Source organism: Oncorhynchus gorbuscha, linkage group LG03 (genome assembly GCF_021184085.1).
Source record: "Oncorhynchus gorbuscha isolate QuinsamMale2020 ecotype Even-year linkage group LG03, OgorEven_v1.0, whole genome shotgun sequence".
Lineage (NCBI taxonomy): Eukaryota > Metazoa > Chordata > Actinopteri > Salmoniformes > Salmonidae > Oncorhynchus > Oncorhynchus gorbuscha.
The window spans coordinates 41,885,823-41,909,382 of NC_060175.1; the positions used below are offsets into that span (position 1 = coordinate 41,885,823).

Genomic DNA, 23,560 nt, shown 5'->3' on the forward strand with positions numbered 1-23,560 from the left:
TTTGTTGTTTTCGTCTTTCAGTTATTTCATGTACCGTCATTTCTTTCATTAAAGTCATGAGTAACCTACACGCTGCATTTCGGTCTGACTCTCTTCTTTCAACAGACGAACACCGTTACACAGCAGACTTTGTGAAAATGTATATTTGTGTCATTCTCAAAACCTTTGGCCACGACTGTACATACATTGAAATCACTGGCCACTTTAATAATGGAACACTAATCACTTTAATAATGTTTACATATTTTGCATTACTCATCTCATATGTATATACTGTATTCTATTCTACTGTATTTTAGTCTATGCCACTCTGAAATTGCTCGTCCAAATAATGTGTATCGTTGTGAAATGGATAGATTTTACTTGGTAGATATTACTGCACTGTTGGAGCTTAGAAACACAAGCATTTCGCTACACCCGCAATAACATCTGCCAAACGTGCATGTGACCAATCAAATTTGATTTGATATTGTCCCTTTATTTGGTGGACTTTTCTGCCATCGAAAACACACTTAAACTAATTTAATTACTTACTTATTGACACAGACATACACCAACAAACACACAGCACATGCACAATCACTCACTCACACACTAACTCTCCCACACATTCTCCTACTGCAGGGGCACACATTTTCCTGGCAGATGTCGCTGATGGCAGTGGCAGATAATCCAGGATCCTGGTTTTGATACACGTTGGATTTAGCCATGGCCATGATACCAACATCTGTCAGGATGCTGCAGTGATCTTCCAAACACACACAGAGCAACAGCACAGGATATTGTACATTTCCATTCTGGTAAAAGAGGGGCAAGACCTACTACCCAGAATCAAGATTTGTGGTAAGTTTATGGAAAATTGATGGGTTCCGATGTTTCATGGACAAGAATAACTACTTTATCTAAGGTTGTCTCACGACAAGAACATTTGTTGTCGTAATGTTTGGCAAAAAGAGCTATGGTTGGTTATATTTTATAATCTAGAAAAATATATGCTATTTTACAAAATGTACATTTATTGAATGTGGTGATTGAATATTTTTGCAATACATATCATGTTATGTTTCATACATGATATACATGATTATATCCAGCACCAGTCATAAGTTGGGACATACCTACTCATTCAAGGGTTTTTCTCTAGTTTTACTATTATCTACATTGCAGACATCAAAACTATGAAATAATACATGGAGTCATGTAGTAACCAAAAAAACGTTTTAAACAAATCTAAATATATTTGAGATTTGAGATTCTTAAAAGTAGCCACCCTTTGCCTTGATGACAGCTTTGCATACTCCTGACATTCTCTCAACCAGTTTCATGAGGAATGCTTTTCCAACATTCTTGAAGGAGTTCCCACATATGCAGAGAACTTTTGGGCTGCTTTTCCTTCATTCTGCGGTCCAACTCATCCCAAACCATCTCAATTGGGTTGAGGTCAGGTGATTGTGGAGGCCAGGTCATCTGATGCAGTACTCTCCTTGGTCAAATAGCCCTTCCACAGCCAGGTGTGTTTTGGATCATTGTCCTGTTGAAAAACAAATGCTAGTCCAACTAAGCACACTAAACCAGATGGGATGGTGTATCGCTGCAGAATGCTGTGGTAGCAATGCTGGTTAAGTGTGCCTTGAATTCTAAATAAATCACAGACAGTGTCAGCAGCAAAGCACCCCCACACCATCACAACTCCTCCTCCATGCTCCACGGTGGGAACCACACGAGAATATCATACGTTCACCTACTCCGCGTCTCACAAAGACATGGCAGTTGGAACGAAAAATCTCAAATTGGACTCATCAGACCAAAGGACAGATTTCCACCGGTCTAATGTCCATTGCTTGTGTTTCTTGGTCCAAGCAAGTCTCTTATTATTATTTTTGTCCTTTAGTTGTGGTTTCTTTGCAGCAATTCAACCATGAAGGCCTGACTCACGCAGTCTCCTCTGAACAGTTGATGTTGAGATGTGTTTGTTACTTAAACTATGTGAAGCATTTATTTGGGCTGCAATCTCAGGTGCAGTTAATTCAAATGAACGTATCTGCAGCAGAGGTAACTCTGGGTCTTCCTTTCCTGTGGTGATCCTCATGAGAGCCAGTTTCCTCATAGCACTTGATGTTTTTTGCGGCTGCACTTGAAGAAACTTTCAAAGTTCTTGACATTTTCCGGATTGACTGACCTTCATGTCTTAAAGTAATGATGGACTGTCGTTTCTCTTTGCTTATTTGAGCTGTTCTTGACATAATATGGACTTGGTCTTTAACCAAATATGGCTATCTTCTGTATACCCCCCTACCATGTCACAACACTACTAATTGGTTCAAACACATTAAGAAGGAAAGAAATTCAACAAATTAACAGGTCACACCTGTTAATTGAAATGCATTCCAGGTGACTACCTTATAAAGTTGGTTGAGAGAATGCCAAGAGTGTGCAAAGCTGTCATCAAGGCAAAGGGTGGCTACTTTGAATAATCAAATATAAAATAAATGTTGTTTAAAACTTTTTGGGTTACTACAAGAATCCATGTGTGTTATTTCATCGTTTTGATGTCCACAATGCAAAAAATTGTAAAACCCTTGAATGAGTAGCTGTGTCCAAACGTTTGACTGGTACTATATATAATAATGTAGTATATCACATATCACTTTTTTGGTTACTACATGATGTCATATGTGTTATTTTGTAGTTTTGATGTCTTCACTGTTACTTTACAATGTAGAAAATAAAAACTTGAATGAGTAGGTGTGTCCAAATGTTTGACTGATACTATATATGATGTAGACATAGTAGCCCTCTAAAACTGGAACATTATTTTAAATCTTAAACAAATACTGAAAAAATGAACACTGTACCGAGAATTTAAGTCAGTGCAGTTGTTCTTAGTAGTTAATAATTCAATAGAGCATCATAATTCACAGTAAACTATTGCTCAACAATCTTTTAGAGATGATCATTATACTGTCTTGAGCATTTACATTGCATTCTATGCAAGTGCACACAGACGTGAATACATTTAGATAAACATTTGAATTAAAGTACATCAGATAGCCAGTCTGAATAAAACAATGTACATTTTGGATTCTGTTGTACTCATGTTTGCCAAATTAGCATATTGACAGGTGTACAACATTTCAAACAATTTTATATGTATTGTCAGATATATTTTTACAGGAGAAATTGCAAATCCCAAACCAATAAAAAAAATATTAAAAGGAAGTATGTGAGTAGATTAGTAATTATCAAAAGTGTTTACAGGAGTAGAACACACTATACAACCTCTTTTTGCCATCACAAATCTGAAATGTTACGCTTGCTAGTCAGTGACTCAGCTATAGATGGTTAATAAAGACATCTCCGACGTCACTAAAGTATGAATTCATCGTTATTATTAGTGAGTAGATCAAAACACTTGGCAGCAGAAGAGAAAATGCATAGCATCCATTTGTAAACATCCTTTCACATGGCTTCTGCATGCGCTCCTTAATGGGTTCATCTTTTCAAGGGCATGAATACGATTACGCGAGATGTCCAGTTCATCATCATTTCTTGTAGGAAAGGTCTAAGCCTCTCAGTGAGCAGTGCATTACTCAGTTTGATTCACTTTGAATGCAAAGCAGGATCTGTCAATGACGTCAGTCAAATAAACGACAGTATCTGAAATGTCACTTTTAAATCTGAATTTATTCTTGAAACAAATGTTTTAATTGTTGAAAGCATGATGTTGTTGATGTTATATCAATATGACATCATATACTGTAACCTGGCTGCTGCCAAACTTGCCTGCATGATAATTGCATAAACATTATGCAACTAATGTATAACTAAACCAGATGTGCAAGAAATTATTCCTTTGGATATGATCTGAGTGGCTGTTGTAGAACATCTAAGAGAAAAATTATTGGACAAATTATAGGGGAAACATTTCTAGCAATGCCTGGACAGTATAAGTAAACCAATATTGGCCATCAACAGGATTTGGATCAACAGGATCAACAGGAATTGGAGACAAGTCAATATGTAAAAGATTGCGACTGTTTAGTGCAGTGGGCTGTGTGTTTTATTGGCAAGCACAAGATGTACCAAAAGCCCTTTGTTTGCGCATGTAACCTAATCTAATCCAATATGAATCACCCCAGCCCAGGCAAACAGCAAGGAACCTTTTGTAACATTTGAAGACCATTGCATCTTTAACAGGTCAACACCATTTATAGGATGAACAAATATTAAAGTACAAAAGCTTGTTTCGCAATTAATGAAGAATCTCAAACTGTCCGTATCCAGCATTGAAACAACATAGTTTTGTCGCACACACAATGACAATATCACACAATCACCAAATACATGAAGCTATATAATGTCATTTGTCTTGTACCTCAAAGTCATAACGTTGTTGAACTCTTGTGAACCTTGAGTTCCACTTTAAAATATTATTTTGAAAAGAATAATGCTGCTGGATTGCACTTGATGGGTTTCAGGGAGCTGCACCAAATAATTGATGTATTATAATAATTGATTATGCTTATGTTTTATTAATAGAAGGGGAAGGGCAATAAGACCCCACTACATTTATAGGGTCCTGGAATGCAGATTAGTAATATGTACATGCATTATAAGGTTTAATATTGTTCCACAGTTATTTTCTAGTCTCTGCTTCTTATAAGAAACGGTCTGAGAGATGTGTGAGTTATTGCAGTCAAAACAAGGTGTCTGTCAAGGCTAAAGGAGATGACACAGAACCCTGCATGAGAGAGAAAGAGATAAGAGACAAGTCATACCACTATAAAGCAATTTGGGGAGTGGAAAATTACTGCTGAGCCCTTAGAAAACACTGGAACTATTGTTTGCTCCTGCAAGTTTGTATAACTATATATGCATGGGCTTGGTCTCATGAGTAGAAGGTGTTGACGAAGGCAGTTACATCACTAGGGGTTGACTGCAAGCATGTTAAAGCAACTTTTGTAGAACTTACTCGGAAACATTCGTGCTATGTCTGCAATTGCATTAATAAATTAATGATTGATTTACTTAAAGATATTGTCTGATTACTGATTTCACCAAAAAGCAAATGATTGACAAGGAACAAGGAACCTACCCCAACACACTCAAGCATGCAATTTACCAGCTTTACCTCAGATAAATGGTCTCAATAGCTTCATTAAGAAGGCAATCCAAGGCCATAAGAGGAAATAGAATGAAGGAGGGGTCGGCCCATGGCGTCATCAGGAAACCTGTGAATTGCATTAGTAACAACAGGGGTGTTTATCTATGGCAGCACCTGGGAGCTGTTCTATGCTGAGAAACCAGTTTGGTTCTTTCTGTATGCTTGACAGCTTGGTGTAATGACAGGAGTGACTTAGTCAGCTTTAATTGTAATCTTCTTGTGCCAGACTGCACACCTGCACTCTTCACACTTTCAGAAAAAAAAGTCTAGACAAGATGGCTTCATAGTTCACTTAGATAAGGCCTGCCTTACTATCTTATTTGATGTGTTGATCTATGTGTTTGATATTTCATCGGCTCAGTTTGACATTGACTACCTGCAAGTGTTTTTTATTGGCTGTATTGAATTATTTATACAAATGATCGTATTAATATACTTCTATCATACGGGTATTAAAGCTATAGTGATGTCTTTTCAGTATTGCTCACTGCTAAAACTGCAGAAAAGAGTCCTGTTTGATGTAGACATCTTTTCATGTTTCAGAATGTGCTCATGAGTAATGGGGAAGACAGGCAGCAAAGTGCTGAGAGAGACATCTTTGGATGGAGTTCAGCCACAGCAGGTAAAGGCTTATATACAACACTACACACACTTCCTTAGTGGGAGACTGCAGGTCATTTGTGTGTCTGCGCTGGAGCTTATCTGATTCTGTGCCGCTTACTCACCACATCTCCTGACTCCGTTCAAATGGGACAGCTGCGTGTTCCACAGCCATCAACTGGTTATGCAATCAGGATCAACTCCAGATTACTTTCACACATTATCTCTTTCTGTAGCATCATTAGTCCTATGCATATCAGAATACATTACTGGGCCTACAATAATTCACAGCCTTCCACAGCTAACAAAACAGCCATCATTCTAGCTGAATTTAGAAAGATTGAATGATTCACTGAAAATGTGATGAAACTTAAGTCCAATCTATGAGAGATGGTAATTGCTGAGTAAGACAGGTTTTTGATGTTGGGCATTATATAAGTTCTACTTTTTTCTGAACCTTGAGAAGTGCTTGAAATCCTTGATTCCTGCTTAGCTACTCTGTTTGGAAAGCCCATTCCCTGTTCAATCGAAACACAATTATCTATTTAATGAAAACAGCCAAACCCTGTTTAAACATTTTTAAAAAACATTCAAATAATAAAGAAATATAAAAAAATACAACCATTCATAATTGATTACAAGAACATTCATTAATTTATTGATTATTGAGCTAAATCTAATGCAAACAGTCATTACTAGAGCTTGGTGCCTGTATTTAGTTTATATATATTGGTGGTTACCTCTCCCTGCAGCCAAGCAGGACCGTAACCCTAGGAACACCTAGTCTGCCCCGAGCAGACTCAGGCCCACGATCTGCCCACTGACACCTGATACAATGACCTGAGGCCTGAGTCACACAAATAGATCAATGAATCAATGAATGAATCATAGCCAAGGAACATACACCCATACACTATGCATAGTTGTACATTACAGGATGCAGCCTATGTGTACAGTGTGTATGTTGTGTGACTGTTAGCTATGGAATAGAGAGAGTGAAGTTGTATTCCTTCCTAAGATGTCTCAGTCAGTGTCCTTCTCTTAACATATTAGTCCGATGGAGCGCTCTAACTCTGTGTGCCCATGTGATTTCCCTTGTCAACTCATGTTCCCTGCTAATGTGCCTCATGAGGCAAACATACCCTCCTCCTGTAAGGGTTGAGTAGACACTATGTTTTTCAGCCGGGACTACTCGGTAGGTCCCAGCAGTGGCAGAAACTGGACTGAAGTGAATTGATTCGTGGGGGATTAGAGATTAAGATTTCCCCTCCCGCTCAGATGGGCTTTAGTGGAGTAAATCTGGGGATTATGATGTCAGAGGCCCGTGCTTGTCAGAGAGGAAATTTAATTGTCAGAGGAGTGCTGATGGCTAGGATTATGGCACGGCCAGTGAGGAAATGTAAGAATGAGAAGCCATGTCTGTGCCATATTCCTGTACAGTGAAACCTACAGGGAAGAACATCAACCACTATTGGAATTTGAGAGTTGGTGGTCCATGGCGCTGAGTGGATTGTTCAGATGCTTAGTCAGTGAGAGAGAGAGTGTTTTTTATTATCTTCTGCCTGCCCTTAATGCATCCATGTCAAGTGGTAAGTAGTCTTGATTGTGTTTATTATCTAAGTACTGTACGTACTATAATTCAGCAAGTTAGCTCACTAATGTTCTAAAATGACATATGCCACATGGTAAAACCCCTCGTTCCTGTTGATCTCTTCGCATTCTGAAAGCCCATTCCTAACCGCGTGTGTGTGTGTGTGTGTGCGCACGCGCCCGCGCATGTGTATGTGTGCGTGGGCGTGCATGTTTCAGCCTGCCCCTGCTGCTGCTATTGAGGGGCTCACCAAGACCAAGAAGATGAAGGTGAAATGGACTCAGTTGGGCATGGTGTTCTTCCTGTTGCTCTCCCTGGTCATGACAGGATGTTTCCTCTGGCAGTACCAGCTGCCAAAGTTACTGCCAGGTAAGGCTCACTCCCTGCATTCAACCTTGTCCGTGAAAACATTAGTACCAAACTGAAAATATTGTCAGGAGCAAGCAATTCAACATATTATGTAGTAAACAGCATCAATTCACTCTAAACATTTCAGCCTGTCAATCTATTGGGGTTTTGTTACATTGTGTCTGAGGTAAATGGGTAAGGATTTCTCAAAGCTTATGAGAATATTAGTGATTACAGTATCTTTACATGTAATCTCTCTTGGACAGATCTACAGAAACATAACTGCTACCATAGAATCTGTCAGGGAGGAATGGGATGTGTAGGATGAAAGCATCAGAAATTCCAGTGTTTTTGTTTTTTGTTACTGGTTATTTAGACATGATTTTGCAGGCATTAGCATCGTTCAAATTTTTGAAAGGGAGGGGACATTTCACCCATAACTTGCAAAGAAAGAGGGTGGAGCTCCTTGTTACGGTTCTGCTCATCTTTCTAGCATCTCATCATCTCTTCCATTAACACGCATGGATCCAGAAATTAATTGAGAAGCTGACCAATTTCCTGACACTTTAGTTCTGGGTTAACCGAGATTACAGTATGTAGCTCCTGCTCCCTCTGCATTAACGTTGACACATACAATCTGAGATTTTGCACACAAATAAACGTCTAGAAATGAGTTAGAAAGTTTGTTTTAGGGAAATAGAGAAAAGTTCCAACACACGGCAGTTCTCCCTTCAGAATGGATTTATTTGCCTGGAAGCCACATGAGGATACATTGAAGTGCTTCCAAGCAAGTCATTACAGTTGTCTGAGGTGTGATTGTGAAATCCTATTAGCTGTTTTCTATGGGTGGTCAATGGATTAGACAGACAGTGCTTGAAATATGGATTTTCAGGTGAATAAAAGAGAAGAGCAGTTGTGGATGAAGTCAATCAAAATCATTCTGGTTTAATACAAGTTGCAACAGAGAGACAATATCCAGCATTAGAGCAAAGAAAATGTCTAACTGGCCTCCACTATATCAGCAGACAACTGTTCTGTGAACAAGGTCACTAAATCTTCTTAAAGACTCCAACTCAGACAGCAGGCTTAGCCACTGTCTGCAGAGTTTACAAGAAAGTATACAGTTGAAGTTGGAAGTTTGCATACACTTAGGTTGGGGTCATTAAAACTCATTTTTCAACCGCTCCACAAATGTCTTGTTAACAAACTATAGTTTTGGCAAGTCGGTTTTTCCAACAATTGTTTACAGACAGATTATTTCACTTATAATTCACTGAATCCCAATTCCAATGGGTCAGAAGTTTACATACACTAAGTTGACTGTGCCTTTAAACAGCTTGGAAAATTCCATAAAATGATATCATGGCTTTAGAAGCTTCTGATAGGCTAATTGACATCATTCGAGTCAATTGGAGGTGTACCTGTGGATGTATGTCAAGGTCTACCTTCAAACTCAGTGCCTCTTTGCATGACATCATGGGAAAATGAAAAGAAATCAGCCAAGACCTCAGAAAATAAGTTGTAGACCTCCACAAGTCTGGTTCATTCTTGGGAGCAATTTACAAATGCTTGAAGATACCACGTTCATCTGTACAAACAATAGTACACAAGTATAAACACCATGGGACCATGCAGCCGTCATACCGCTCAGGAGGGAGACGCATTCTGTCTCCTGGAGATGAACGTACTTTGATGAGAAAAGTGCAAATCAATCCCAGAACAACAGCAAAGGACCTTGTGAAGATTCTAGAGGAAACAGGTACAAAAGTATCTATATCCACAGTAAAACGAGTCCTATATCGACATAACCTGAAAGGCCGCTCAGCAAGGAAGAAGCCACTGCCCCCAAAACCACCACAATAAGGCCAGATTATGGTTTGCAACTGCACATGGGGAAAAATATCGTACTTTTTGGAGAAATGTTCTCTGGTCTGATGAAATGAAAATAGAATTGTTTGCCCATAATGACCATCGGATGAAAAAGGGGGAGGCTTGCAAGCCGAAGAACGTCATCCCATCCTCGAAGCACGGGGGTGGCGGCATCATGTTGTGGGGGTGCTTTGCTACAGGAGGGACTGGTGCACTTTACAAAATAGATGGCATCATGAGGGAAAAAATTATGTGGATATATTGAATCTCAAGACATCAGTCAGGAAGTTACAGCTTGGTTACAAATGGCTCTTCCAAATGGACAATGACCCCAAGCATACTTTCAAAGTTGTAGCAAAATGGCTTAGGGACAACAAAATCAAGGTATTGGATTGGCTAGCACAAAGCCCTGACCTCAATCCTATAGAAAATGTGTGGGCAGAACTGAAAAAGTGTGTGTGAGCAAGGAGGCCTACACACCTGACTCAGTATCACCAGCTCTGTAAGGAGGAATGGGCCAAAATTCACCCAACTTATTGTGGAAGGCTACCCAAAACATTTGACCCAAGTTAAACAATTTAAAGGAAATGCCACCAAATACTAATTGAGTGTATGAAAACTTCTGACCAACTGGGAATGTGATGAAAGAAAGGAAAGCTGAAATAACTATTTCTCTCTACTATTGTTCTGACATTCTGACACTTAAAATAAAGTGGTGATCCTAACTGACCTAAGACAGGGAATTTTTACTAGGATCAAATGTCAGTAATTGTGAAATACTGAGTTTAAATGTATTTGGCTAAGGTGTATGCAAACATCATACTTCAACTGTGACATCAGCACTTAAACAGGCCAAAGGTCTGTTTTAGAAGTAAAATGGTCATCAGTAGTCAGTTACAACAGATAATTGCAGACTAACATGAGAACATGACATGTTTGGTCAGGTCAACATCATATTTAAAATATATGGTTAACTCCGGTTACTCCAAACAATGGAATGCCTATGTCAGCATCTCTCCGCTCGTATAATCATTTGTATTGCATATCATTCATAATCAACATTACAGTAGATAACCAAATCAAACACAGGAAATAATTCATCAAAGAATTTCCCCCTACAGTGCTCACAGTGAAGCAACCTAATGTCGTGCTAAAGGTGTTTTTAGATTGTCCGCCTATTTCTGATGACAGTGAGATGCTACTGTACTTTCCCCTTAATTTCCTCTTTGCTAAAAGTTTCTGTGGCAGCTATCTGAGAAAGTAATATTATAGAGAACTTCTAGAGAAATATAAAATGTAGTCAATGGTTTTATTTTCCAAATTCATCTTTACCCCTAGGCTTTATGTAACGGCTTTCTTCCTGGGAAGGATTGGCGTGGTTATAGTTCATGGTAATTTAATAAGGTTACTCAAACATGAACAGGATACAAAACAATAAACGTGAAAACCGAAACAGCCCTATCTGGTGCAGAAAACACAAAGACAGGAAACAACCACCCACAAATCCCAACACAAAACAGGCTACCTAAATATGGTTCCCAATCAGAGACCATGACTAACACCTGCCTCTGATTGAGAACCATATCAGGCCAAACATAGAAATAGACAAACCAGACACACAACATAGAATGCCCACCCAGCTCACGTCCTGACCAACACTAAAACAAGGAAAACACAAAAGAACTATGGTTAGAACGTGACACTTTAGTTGCATTCTTTACTGTGCTGCTTCTTACACTTTTACTCTTTCAGTTGCACACCATGGCTGTATGATCTAGTACTGAATCGGAATTCATTAACATACTGTAGGCCCATGGGCCTGTTGACTATAGTAACTCTAGGAGCTATAAAGGCAAGATCTAATCCTGTGTAAATGAAAGTCTCCGTTAACTGCTCATTCGAAATTCACAGTGCGTTCGAAATTAATCACCTTTATGACTGTGTTTGTGTGCAAATCGGATCCTTTGTGGTAGCCTACAGACATGGGAACTCAGGTGATTAATGAAGTCCTGTGCAAGTCCATTATGGCACATTGTGTTCGTCTCCTTGTCATGTCATACATATTACTCCACCAACATCAAGTGTGAATTTCAATAAACGCCCAACTTCTTTCCCCTTCTTCCTATATCTGTCTCTGTCTCTCTGCCAGATGAAGGCATGGGAGGCAATGCCAAATCAGAACGGATGTGCCCACGCTTCCCTGAGCCTCTCCCCCTGGAACACCCTATCCCTACCCTGAAAGAGGCACTAGAAAAGGTAAGAGCTCCCTTGGGCCATTCAGACTATGCACATTCTGTCATGTCCAACTAAGAACAGGGAACATGTGTTAGTGATAAAGCTTTCTAACAATTTCCTAGACACACTCCCCCAGAGAGGTTGTATTACCACGCAGAGAAATATGTTTGATAAAGAAAGTATGTTTGATAAAGAAGCCTCTGAGTTGGACATGACCGGTTCCTGCATTAATATAACTCAGACAGTGAAGGGCATTCTACAAAACAGAGAGGAGAGGAGAGCAGTCTTACCAGTCCCAGCACATATCTATATAAGCAGCGGTCTATTATGGATGAGTGTTGAAATTCCCATTGGAATCCTATTAACAATGTCCTCAGAATGACAAAACCACATTGGAACTCCTTGTAACTTTTGTACTAACTGAATATCCCTGCATACATTAAGACATTACTGCTTTGCACCTCATAAAAACAGAGAGAGACGTAATCTATAAGGTAGATTGTCATTCTGACTGTGTCCATTGTATGAAGTCATTCCATCTGCCTATTACCTGTGACAGTTAAGAATAATGTCAGTTCATTCAGCATCTGCCAAGCCTTGGCAGTAAATGCACCTACATCACAACAAATCAATAGGAAGCAGACTATTTTTGTCCACATAGTGCCTTAAAAAGTTTCAAGACAAAGGGAAACTTTTGAAAGTCTTGTTTCCTGAAACTACAGTTCAACCTTGAGGGAGAGTCTCTGAATCAATTTGTTTCTCAATAAGAATTTCTGTTTTGTAGTGTTTACAGCTGTAGTAGTCGATATAAATGCTTATAAGTGTTATGTTCTCACTCAGGTGGACACACTGCTGCGCCAGAGTGTCAACCCTGCCAGTCTTCCCTCTTTGTCGGCCATTGTGATTTTCAATGACACCGTTCTGTGGACTGGTAACTTTGGCAAGAGGAACGGAAGTGACCCACTCTCAGCTCCACCCAATGAATACACCATCTATAGGTAAGGAGCAGCAGAGATCTCAGGGCTCTTTGGGTCCTCCAGAGTGATGACCAAGACCGGTCTGTTCTTTTTGGTTTCATGGTCATTAATTATAAGCACCCTTAACCCTTTCTTATTCATTTCTTAATTCGGGGACATGCGTGTAATTCTGTTGTCCGATTGCATTAACTTGCAATCATAGCACTATTACATTCTATTACGTATTACGTGCTCTGAGCATGTGAATGTCCTATCAGTCACTGCTTTCTTGCTGCTCTTGATAGAGGCATTGATGTCACACAGCAATTAGCCTCTGACACAGTTAGCCACTACAATGCACCGTCATGTACCAAAAAGCTGTAATAGGTATTCTGGTTTCAGAGTAAAGTTGTCAACACTGACCAACAGGAATCTATATTCACTGATGCACAGCTTCCAGTTAGAGTGATCATTACCGAATGAAATGAGAGCTGTTAAATTCACGTGACTTTGCTTTAGGACTTTACTTAAACATAGACTCAGTGAGATGACTGCAACGAACAACACCGGAGATATTTAAATGAGCAGCATGCAAGATTTCGCTCTCACACAGTCACACAGAGTATCTGTGCATGTGAACGAACGGGTGCGCTTCACGCTGCTACAATGTGGTACTTTAAAAAACTTTTGTAAATTATTTTTGAAATTTAACTATAGCTTTGGGACCAGCTTCAACGATTTTAGTTGTTGTGGACATTGACCCACTAAGGCTGTTTACACAGCCACCGTAAGAACCAAATCTGATTTTCTTTCTAAATCCAATCTTTTTTTCTGACTGTCCACACTAGGTTTTAGATGTAACCCATTTCAGATTTAAGCAGTCACACAGATGTAGCCTCAATCACACTGAAGTATCACACAGATGCAATGCTCATTTCTTGTTACTGATCATTTAACTTTCGAGGTGGTTGTCATGGTAACGGCAGGTCATGTGCCAAAAAAAACACTTTATATGGCTGTTGTATGAATCAGAAGTGAAAAAATCAGATTCCATGTGTATTTTTTGCTGTTTACACATTAGCAATAGATCATATAGGTTTCAGATATGCAAATAATTGGTCAAATATTGGAATTGGGATGCCTGTGTAAACAGCCTACAGTATGTGTTTGCTTTGTGCATGCAATGTCATCTCGGTGAGTCTACCTTTAATTTTGACACCTGTATTTGGGGCGTTTCTCCCATTCCTCTCTGCAGATCCTCTCGAGCTCTGTCAGGTTGAATGGGGAGCGTTGCTGTACAGCTATTTTCAGGTCCCTGGAGATGTTCGATCTGGTTCAAGTCCAGGCTCTGGCTGGGTCACTCAAGGACATTCAGAGACTTGTCCCGAAGCCACTCCGGCATTGTCTTGGCTGTGTGCATAGGGTTGTTGCCCTGTTGGAAGGTGAACCTTCACCCTGGTCTGATATCCTGAGCGAGCTGGAGAAAGTTTTCATGATGTATCTCTCTGTACTTTGCTCCGTTCATCTTTCCCTCGATCATGACTAGTCTCCCAGTCCCTACCACTAAAAACATCCCCATAGCTTGATGCTGTCACCACCATTCTTCACCGTTGGGATGGTGCAAGGTTTTCTACAGACGTGACACTTGGCATTCAGGCCTAAGAGTTCAATCTTGGTTTCGTCAGACGAGATAATATTGTTTCTCATGGTCTGAGAGTCCTTTAGGTAACTTTTAGCAAACTCCAAGCGGGCTGTCATGTACCTTTGTCACGGTTGTGTGGAGAGACGGACCAAGGCGCAGCATGATTAAAGTTCCACATATTTATTTACGTGAAACTTCCAAACAAAAAGAAACAAACAATGAACCGTGACATCAGAGGTGCCACATTCACTAACTCAAAACAAAATCTCACAAAACACAGTGGGGAAATGGCTGCCTAAATATGATCCCCAATCAGAGACAACGATAAGCTTCCTCTGATTGGGAACCATACCAGGCCAACATAGAAATACAACAACCTAGATTACCCACCCTAGTCACACCCCGACCTAACCAAAATAGAGAATAAAAAGGCTCTCTATGGTCAGGGCGTGACAGCCTTTAACTGAGGAGTGGCTTCCATTTGGCCACTTTAGCATAAAGGCCTGATTGGTGGAGTGCTGCTGAGATGGTTGTCCTTCTGGAAGGTTCTCCTATCTCCATAGAGGAACTCTGGAGCTCTGTCAGAATGACCATCGGTTTCTTGGTCAACTCCCTGACCAAAGCCCTTCTCCCCTGATTGCTCAGTTTGGCCGGGCGGCCAGCTTTAAGAAGGGTCTTGGTGGTTCAAAACTTCTTCCATTTATGAATGATGGAGGCGACTGATCTTGGGGACCTTCAAATGTGTTGGTATCCTTCTCCAGATCTGTGCCTCAGCACAATCCTGTCTCGGAGCTCTACGGACACTTCCTTCGACCTCAGGGCTTGATTTCTGCTCCGACATACACTGTCAACTGTGCAACCTTATATACTGTAGACAAGTGTGTGCCCATCCAAATCATGACTTTTGAAATTGTTATTTTACAGTAAACCAATTGACAGACTTTCAGCACGCTTATAGGGAAGGACATTCAAGAAGCACAGCACTTACACAAATGACTGATGATTGGCTAAGTGAAATTTATTTTAAAAAAGATTGTCGGGGCTTTCTTGTTAGACTTCATTGTGACTTTTGACATTATTGATCATAGTCTTTTGCCGGAAAACGTATGTGTTATGGCATTACACACCCTGCTATATTGTGGATAAAGAGTTACCTGGCTAACAGAACACAGGGGGTGTTCTTTAATGGAAGCCTCGCCAACAAAATCCAGGTAGAATAAGGAATTCTCCAAGGCAGCTGTCTAGGCCCCTTACTGGCTTTGAGTAAAACACTATACACGTCAGCTACCACAGTGACTGAAATAACTTCAACACTTAACAAAGAGCTGCCATTAGTTTCAGAATGGGGGGGCAAGGAATGTTAGTCCGAAATATTTAAAAACTAAAAGCATTGTATTTGGGACAAATCATTCACTAAACCCTAAACCTGAACTACATCTTGTGATGAATAATGTGAAAATTGAGCAATTTGAGGAGACTAAACTGCTTGGCATAACCCTGGATTGTAAAACTTGATGGTCAAAACATATTGATACAACAGTAGCTAGGATGGGGAGAAGTCTGTCCATAATTAAGCTCTGCTCTGCATTCTTAACAGCACTATCAACAAGTCAGGTCATACAGGCCCTAGTTTTGTCGCACCTGTACTACTGTTCAGTCGTGTGGTCAGGTGCCTCAAAGAGGGACTTAGGAAAATTGCAATTGGCTCAGAACAGGGCATTACAGCTGGCCCTTGGATGTACAAGGAAAGCTAACATTAATAATATGCATGTCAATCTCTCCTGGCTCAAAGTTGAGGCGAGATTGACTTCATCACTACTTGTATTTCTGAGAGATATTGACATGTTGATTGCACCGAGCTATCTGATTGAACTACTGGCACACAGCTCGGACATCCATGCATACCCCACAAGACATGGCACCAGAGGTCTTTTCACAGTCCTCAAGTCCAGAATAGACTATGGGAGGCGCACAGTACTACATAGAGCCATGACTACATGGCTACATTCCACATCAAGTGAGTCATGTGGAATGTAAAAATACACCCTATGGAAGGGCGGGGACTGTGAAGCAACACAAACATGGGCACAGACACATGCATACATACACACGATAACATACGCACTATACACACACCTACACATGGATTCTGTGTTGTAGATATGTGATAGTAGAGTAGGGGCCTGAGGGCTGTCACGAACCGGCTCAATGTGTGTTAAAAAAAGTGAGACAACGTGGAGATAAGGAATAACAAAATATATTTATTAACTAAAGTAAACTAAATATAATTAACAATGGTGTGTGTAGTCAGTAAGTGAGTGGTTGCGTGCATAAATGTGATAATGAGGGTTGTTGAAAGGTGTCAACGCAAAAACAACCGCAAACAACCAAAAACAGCCACCAAAAACAGCCACAACCAAAATCTGTGTCTGCATGGAGAGAGTCTCCTCAATGAGTGGGGAAGAGGTGTATTTATCCTGGGACACCGACATCCTATTAAGGAAAACAAGAGCAAAGAGAAAGAATTCGGCAGACAGAGTGGGAGGGTCGTCACAGAGCACACACTTAATATGTTGTGAAATCTGTTGTGAATGTATTGTAATGTTTAGCATTTTTTATAACTCCTTAATTTTGCTGGAGCCCAGGAAGAGTCGTTGCTGCCTTGGCAGCACTGCTGTATTTTTCTTCTTCAGATTTGTGGTATGTTGTCATCTCAGCAATAAATTGGAACCCAAAATTGGCTTGAAAATGTATGGCCGGGATGAAATCAAAGGAGTGTTGTCGACAAGCCCATTGTACCGTCAACAATGCCCGTTTCAAATCCAATTTACTTGGTGTTTGTGGAGATTGCATTCACGGTAAATTAAGCGGATTAAGTGTAAATTACCTTTAAAAGTCGACTGCAATACTCTTGTCTGCCATGCGCCTTTGAATGAATACTGACCAACTTTATGTCTTGAACTCTGTATGGGCTATTATTCATCATGTCTTCATCAACATTGGCTCCAGATTTTCTCCAGCCCTGTCTTGAGTGGTGTCAGCATGGCCCTTGAATAGACATATACTGTGCTATGAAGATGTCATTTTAAACTCCAAACCCCTCAGTGTGTTAATGGAGTTAAAAATTATGCTGTTGCAAGAATGTCTGCGAGATGAGGCAGAGAAAACATTGTGAGGTCAAAAGCCTGAGTGTAGAAAGCTTTAGAGAGTGCATGTACAAATGAAAGAATGTTACAATAAGAAGAATAGTACTCATTTGTGCGTGCTTGCCATAGTTTTTGTTGTAATGATTTCTTTAAAAGCTTTTTGCAGGCATCAGGGGAATTACAGTAGTAATTAACACCTGTTTGATTCCTGCCCTACAGGATTGCCAGCCTTTCAAAGATCTTCCCAACGCTGATGCTGTACAGGCTGTGGGAGGATGGGAAGATTACCTCTCTGGATGACCCACTTGAGAAATATGTGGAGAACTTCACCATTAAAAACCCTCTGGGCAAGTCACGGGACTCTGAGCTCAAGTACGTGACAGACGGTCTGATCTTTCTGGACAGTGGAGAGGTTCAGATCCGCTCCTCCTCTGTCACCCTGCGCAGGATGGCCAGCCAGCTCTCAGGTGAGATATGGACCTCACCGCCCCCCCCCATCCCACCTGGGATTGGAAACCAGGTCATGCCGACCCTTTACACGACAGTGAGGGAAAACCCGTTTTGTACCTTATGTGCTCAGCTGTGTTGAAAACTTTCATGCTATTATGACCAAAATGGCCACTATAATGTAATATTGATGATCTTATTCATTGATTTAATTTAAATGCCACCATACTGCAATCTCTATTCAGAGCCCTTAAACCTCTAAGCAGGTTTCCAGATTGCCTTCTAAACACCTCTGAAGTTACAGAAACTGTTCAGATTGTCACTGCATTTGCTTATCATCAGAAATAGATCCTGTGAGTGCTGAGGGACGATGAGTTCCACTTATTGATGGGTGATGCTCTGAATTGACAAAAACCTTGGTAATGGTAACATCTACACAAATATAGAGGCCAATGTACCAGTGACATACACCTCCCACAGAATAGTATGTCTTGTCTTTTTATTAGCATATTACACCACAAAATCCAAGCCTGTTACTTCAATATGACACCCTACAATTCCTTGCTTTGAAACATAGATTTGATTTGATTAGGTTTGCACTTTGATCATTGAGGCATGAAGGTTATAATAGCTAAATTAATGTATTTAATGTATTTGCTTTCTTGATACGTAAACACTAAAGATGTTGTGTTTTGTTAACTGCAGGTCTACCCAGAAGACTTAGAGCCACCAACCTGCTATGGAAGGGGAAAACACAGGCTGCAGTGAATCTGCTGCAGGACGATGTCCTCGTTGCAGACCCTGGCACCAAGTAAGACCTTAGTCATTCCCACCGTTCGATATCAGAAGAGCAATATAGTAATTAAAATGTTGTGCATGACCTTGTGCCATTTAACATTCAGTCAATATTTATGTGTGTAATATAATGGAGCATATTTTCTACACTCATTTGGATTTAAATAGATGGCTCAAGTGTTTAATTCCATGAATCCTGTGGGCTGTATTAACCCTGCAGTCTGCCTTATCAGAATGACTTCTCACTCTGCTGCTCTGTGTTTTGCAGATGCCACTACAGTAACCTAGCCTTCTCCTTATTGGCCCACGTCATGGCTGAGAAGGTGGTGGGCATGGACTACCAGCGCTGGATCAATGATAACATCCTGGACCGGCTGGGGATGGAGGATACAGGCTTCGACATCACCCCAGGGATCCACAGCCAGATGGCTGTGGGCGTCTACTCCAGTGGCCAGCCAGCCCCTCTGTATGACCTGGGCTGGTACCGCCCCTCAGGCCAGATGTTCTCCACTGCCGCTGACCTTGCCAAGCTGGCTATGATGCTGTTGGGGGCCTACCATCGCAAGCTCCTGGAGCCTGACACCCTGAAAATCATGCTGACCCCTCTGTTCCGCTGTGATAAGGATTACTTTGCCAACCGCACCGGCACACCATGGGAGGTGAATGAGCAGTTGGGCTACGAGGTGGTGCGTAAAGATGGAGACCTAGACGGCTACTCAGCCACCTTCTCACTGGTGCCCAGGCTCAAGCTGGGCCTGGTAGTGCTGATGGCTGGCACCAGACCTCAGAAGCAGGATGTGTTGGCCAAGGCTTACAGCCACATAATACCCGCTATGGAGAGGGCTTTCCGGGAGTCCAAGAAGATCCTCATCCCTCCCCCTAATCCAGACCCTTACATAGGCTTCTTCACCTACGGAAACATCACTTTCTATGAGATCAAAGCTGGGGCAGATGGAGTTCTGATCATGCAGCAGTTTGGTCCCCAGATTGAGGACCTGATCCCAGAGAGATATCGGACAATAAAGCTCAACTACCTGGTGGACAGGGTGTTTAGGGTGGTGTTTGAGAAAGAGTACCCTTGTGTCTTGCGGGTCAGCACCGCGTCTGTCTCCCTTGAGGCCCAAGACGGGCAGCTCTTTAACTTTTATGTGTTTGACAAGCGAGGTCTGTCCCCTGGCTTCGATGCACCAGGACTGAATACATACAATGTGGTCAGGATAGCCCATAGGCCGACTTTCTCGAACTAACTGAACTCATACATTGGAAAGGCGCATGAATGTGCAGGATGAAGGTCCTGTTTGGGTCTGTCGCCTATATTTAATAGTGATAATCTATATTGAAAGAGCACATTGCTGCAGGACAGTGAGTGGACAATACCATGATGCATTGCAAAATAAGGTACACAGCTAGACAAAAAGGTGTTTAATTTACCCATTGTTGTCAACTCTTGTACATAATGTTTTCTTTGATTTCCATGTCAAATAATGGCATTGTACAAATTCATCATTTTTATACAGTTGGTAACCTGACCTTAAACATATTAAACTGTACACATTTACTGTATTGTGGCACAGTAATAGAGGGGTTGGTTGTTTAGCAACAAAACCGATGCGCGTGCAATCATGGGGCAAAATAGACAGGTTTGGTTTAGATTGTTGACAACATGTAAACTATATTTAGTCTCTTGAAAACATAAATACATTTGCACAATGAGAACTTGTTGTCTCTCAAATACATTGTTACAGTTGTTGGTGAGCTAGCTAGCAACTTTTTGCCATATTAGCATTGACATGACATCAGTCAAAACACCTCAAAACAAGACATGGTATCAATAACAAGATGGCATGAGCTGAAACAAGCCCCACATGGCAGTTTCTTGCCGTTCTTTCTAACAATCTGGCCATCCAGAATGACAACAACATGCTGTCTTCTGCCCCATGGAAGCGTGCACATCGTATTCGTGATGTTGTCAGCTATCCCATCTATTGAGTCTTTCCTATGTTCTGCACATTGTTACTTTTATCAGTTTGTTCTGTCCTTACATTGCATTTGTAAGAAACAACTGCATGGAAATATGGCATGCGGGAATCAATCAACACAATTAAATTGTAACACTTTAATTTGCATGTGGAAGTTCATTCTTGTTCTTGCCCTATGAATTTCATTTTGATTAATCAAAACATGTATTTATTTTTATTTGTTATCAATGAATTGCCTGATCATTTTTGACCTACGAAAAATCCACAAGATATGTTCATGCCAAACAGAAATTAAGTCTCATTTTTAAATAGTGATCATGTTGGCATGTTTTGGCAAGGAGACCTTTTACAGTATCTGTAGCCATACTGTACAGTAAGTATACTGTATGTGAGAACAGACCAAAATGCTTTTGGCAGTCCAACCTTTGAGCAAAAATATATGCTTAAAAGGGGGATTGGGAACATAGTGGTATAGTTCCAGGAATGACTGTGCACGTTATCATCCCAATTCGGACTCATTTAAATCCTCCTTATGAATAGATTTATATGACAAATATCTGTAGCTCATAAACTGACTCACAAAGAATAACCTTATGTGGTCCTCTTCTTTGGCATTTAGATTTTCTAATGTAATACTAAGTAGGGGAAAAACATACAGCTATGACTAACTAATGTTCCCTCAAAGAGGGAAACAAGGTACAACACACCTATGGGGGAGTTTGAGTGCTAGCGCCCTCTACTGCCTAACCAGAAGCCCCGCCCTCCACAGGTGGTAAACCTGAGGCACTGATTCATTCCTTCAATTCAGTTCCTCTCTTCACCAAGCCCAAGAACAGGTGTTGTACCTCATTTCCCTCCTTCAGGGACCCGTAGTTATAGTAATATCGGTATGTTCCCTTTTAGGTCAACTTGGTTCAATAGCTATGGGGACATGAAATTAAGCCCTAAACCGACCCCAGTGGACACCAAATGAAATGGCCCATGGCAGACCACCCAGAGTTCCAACCCAACAGGTTGGTACCCGGTATTGCGCAATAAGCGTGCTGCCTAGTGACCCTCTTCTGCCTCAGTCGTAAGCACACTGTGGGCTACACTAGGGTCAGTGAAATCCAAGCAATAAAACCTCAAAAGTGTGGTGATGCCTAACTCGGCGCAGCACAAATAACTCTAACAGGCAACCCTCCACACAACAAGATGCCACCAGACCGCTGGTGGAGTGGGCGCATACACCATTAGGTAATCGCTGCCTTTTGCTGTCATTTGCCAGAGAAAATAGCCTCCACAATCCAGTGGGAGGGTTGCTGCTTAGCCGGATTAGCAAAACAGACAACAAATTGATCATACAAACAGACACCCCAAAAGCATCTTAAGGCTAAATTCATTGTTAGGACCTTCATAAGAGCATATACACATTTTCAAGCCATTTCCCAAAACCATCTTCATTAACGTTTGTAAAATCGCTTGTAATCTGTAAACGCCTGTCTCATACAACTTGTAGAACAGCTAAATGCTTAATTAGATCACTGTTTGCCCTCCCACGTCCCTTTACACACAGAAGATCTCAGCTAAACAAGATTTACTAAAAAGTTTGAAATGTTTTAACAAGCGAAGCAAGGATAACCTTTTTTAATGAAACCCGAGATGATATAATAGCTCAATTAGGGTACGTACATCTCTTTCACATGTGCAATCGATACATCTACCTAGTATTAAGCCATTAGGCTACCCATGATCCTCTTCAATATTTGTATCTATTAGTCCTATGGGCTTCTACTACCTGAAAACTCACACATTTCATTGTAGCCCAACCAGTAACCTAAAGATTAACATATTAGGTCTATGGCAGCTTCGCTTAACGTGTATCCTAGCCTAATTTTTTAATTGTAGGCCTACTTGAAACTCAATTCCTGCCTGTCATTAGGCTAAACAGGGCCGGCAGCAGAACAAATCATTTGAATGGACATTTGGGAGGGCACGTTGTTTTGTATGATTTTCCTATGTATGCATGAGAGCTTGCTTAATTTCCAGTGGTGTAGAACAACTTTTTTAGGTGTTGGAGCACAATATACATATTTTTTATGAAGTCATCATTTCTCAGTCAAAGTTTGTACCGACAGATGTAGCCTATTAAATATCCATCTGCATAAATGTCAGAGTCGTGTGTATAGGTGGCAGGGAAGTCAGGCGCAGGAGAATCAAACTGAGTGAAATGGAGTATTTAATAACAAATAAACAAAACATACTCCAAACACTAAATGTAACAATAAATAAAGTGGGAACGAGGACCCCGTCGGGCACCAATACAAAAACCAACACAACACTGAATAACAAACAATCTCTGACAAAGACATGAGGGGAAACAGAGGGTTAAATACAAAACAGGTAATGAATGGGATTGAAACCAGGTGTGTAGGAAGACAAGACAAAACCAATGGAAAATGAAAAATGGATGAATTATGGCTGGAAGGTGACGTCGACCGCAGAGCACCGCCAGAACAAGGAGAGGCTTCGACTTCTGTAGAAGGCATGACAATAAAATGCATCCTCCAACTGCAACGCCTGCCTTTGCCCACCCATATTTTCTCAAGAACATTTTCTATATTTAATATCAATTATCAAATCAAATCTTATTGGTCACATACACATGATTAGCATATGTTATTGCGAGTGTAACGAAGTGCTTCTAGATCCAACAGTGCAGCAATATCTAACAGGTAATATCTAAAAATTACAAAACAAAACCTAATACACACAATCCAGTAAAGGAATGGGATAAGAATATATACAG

At 40.7% G+C, this 23,560-nt stretch overlaps 1 protein-coding gene across 2 annotated transcripts; it reads left to right on the forward strand.

Moving 5' to 3' along the window:
• Window positions 1–705: 705 nt before the first annotated feature.
• Window positions 706–22,202, forward strand: LOC124031386 (putative beta-lactamase-like 1). 2 transcript variants are annotated; one of them, XM_046342549.1, is made up of 8 exons: window positions 706–843; window positions 5,708–5,786; window positions 7,574–7,724; window positions 11,722–11,828; window positions 12,648–12,805; window positions 17,771–18,018; window positions 18,704–18,809; window positions 19,062–22,202. In XM_046342549.1, exons 2-8 carry the CDS (start codon window positions 5,724–5,726, stop codon window positions 20,038–20,040), a joined length of 1,812 nt encoding a protein of 603 aa, XP_046198505.1. In that variant the 5' UTR covers window positions 706–843; window positions 5,708–5,723; the 3' UTR covers window positions 20,041–22,202. The 2 variants fall into 2 exon arrangements, with proteins under 2 accessions (XP_046198505.1, XP_046198506.1); XM_046342550.1 differs by lacking the exons at window positions 706–843; window positions 5,708–5,786 and adding an exon at window positions 5,794–7,353.
• Window positions 22,203–23,560: the final 1,358 nt, after the last annotated feature.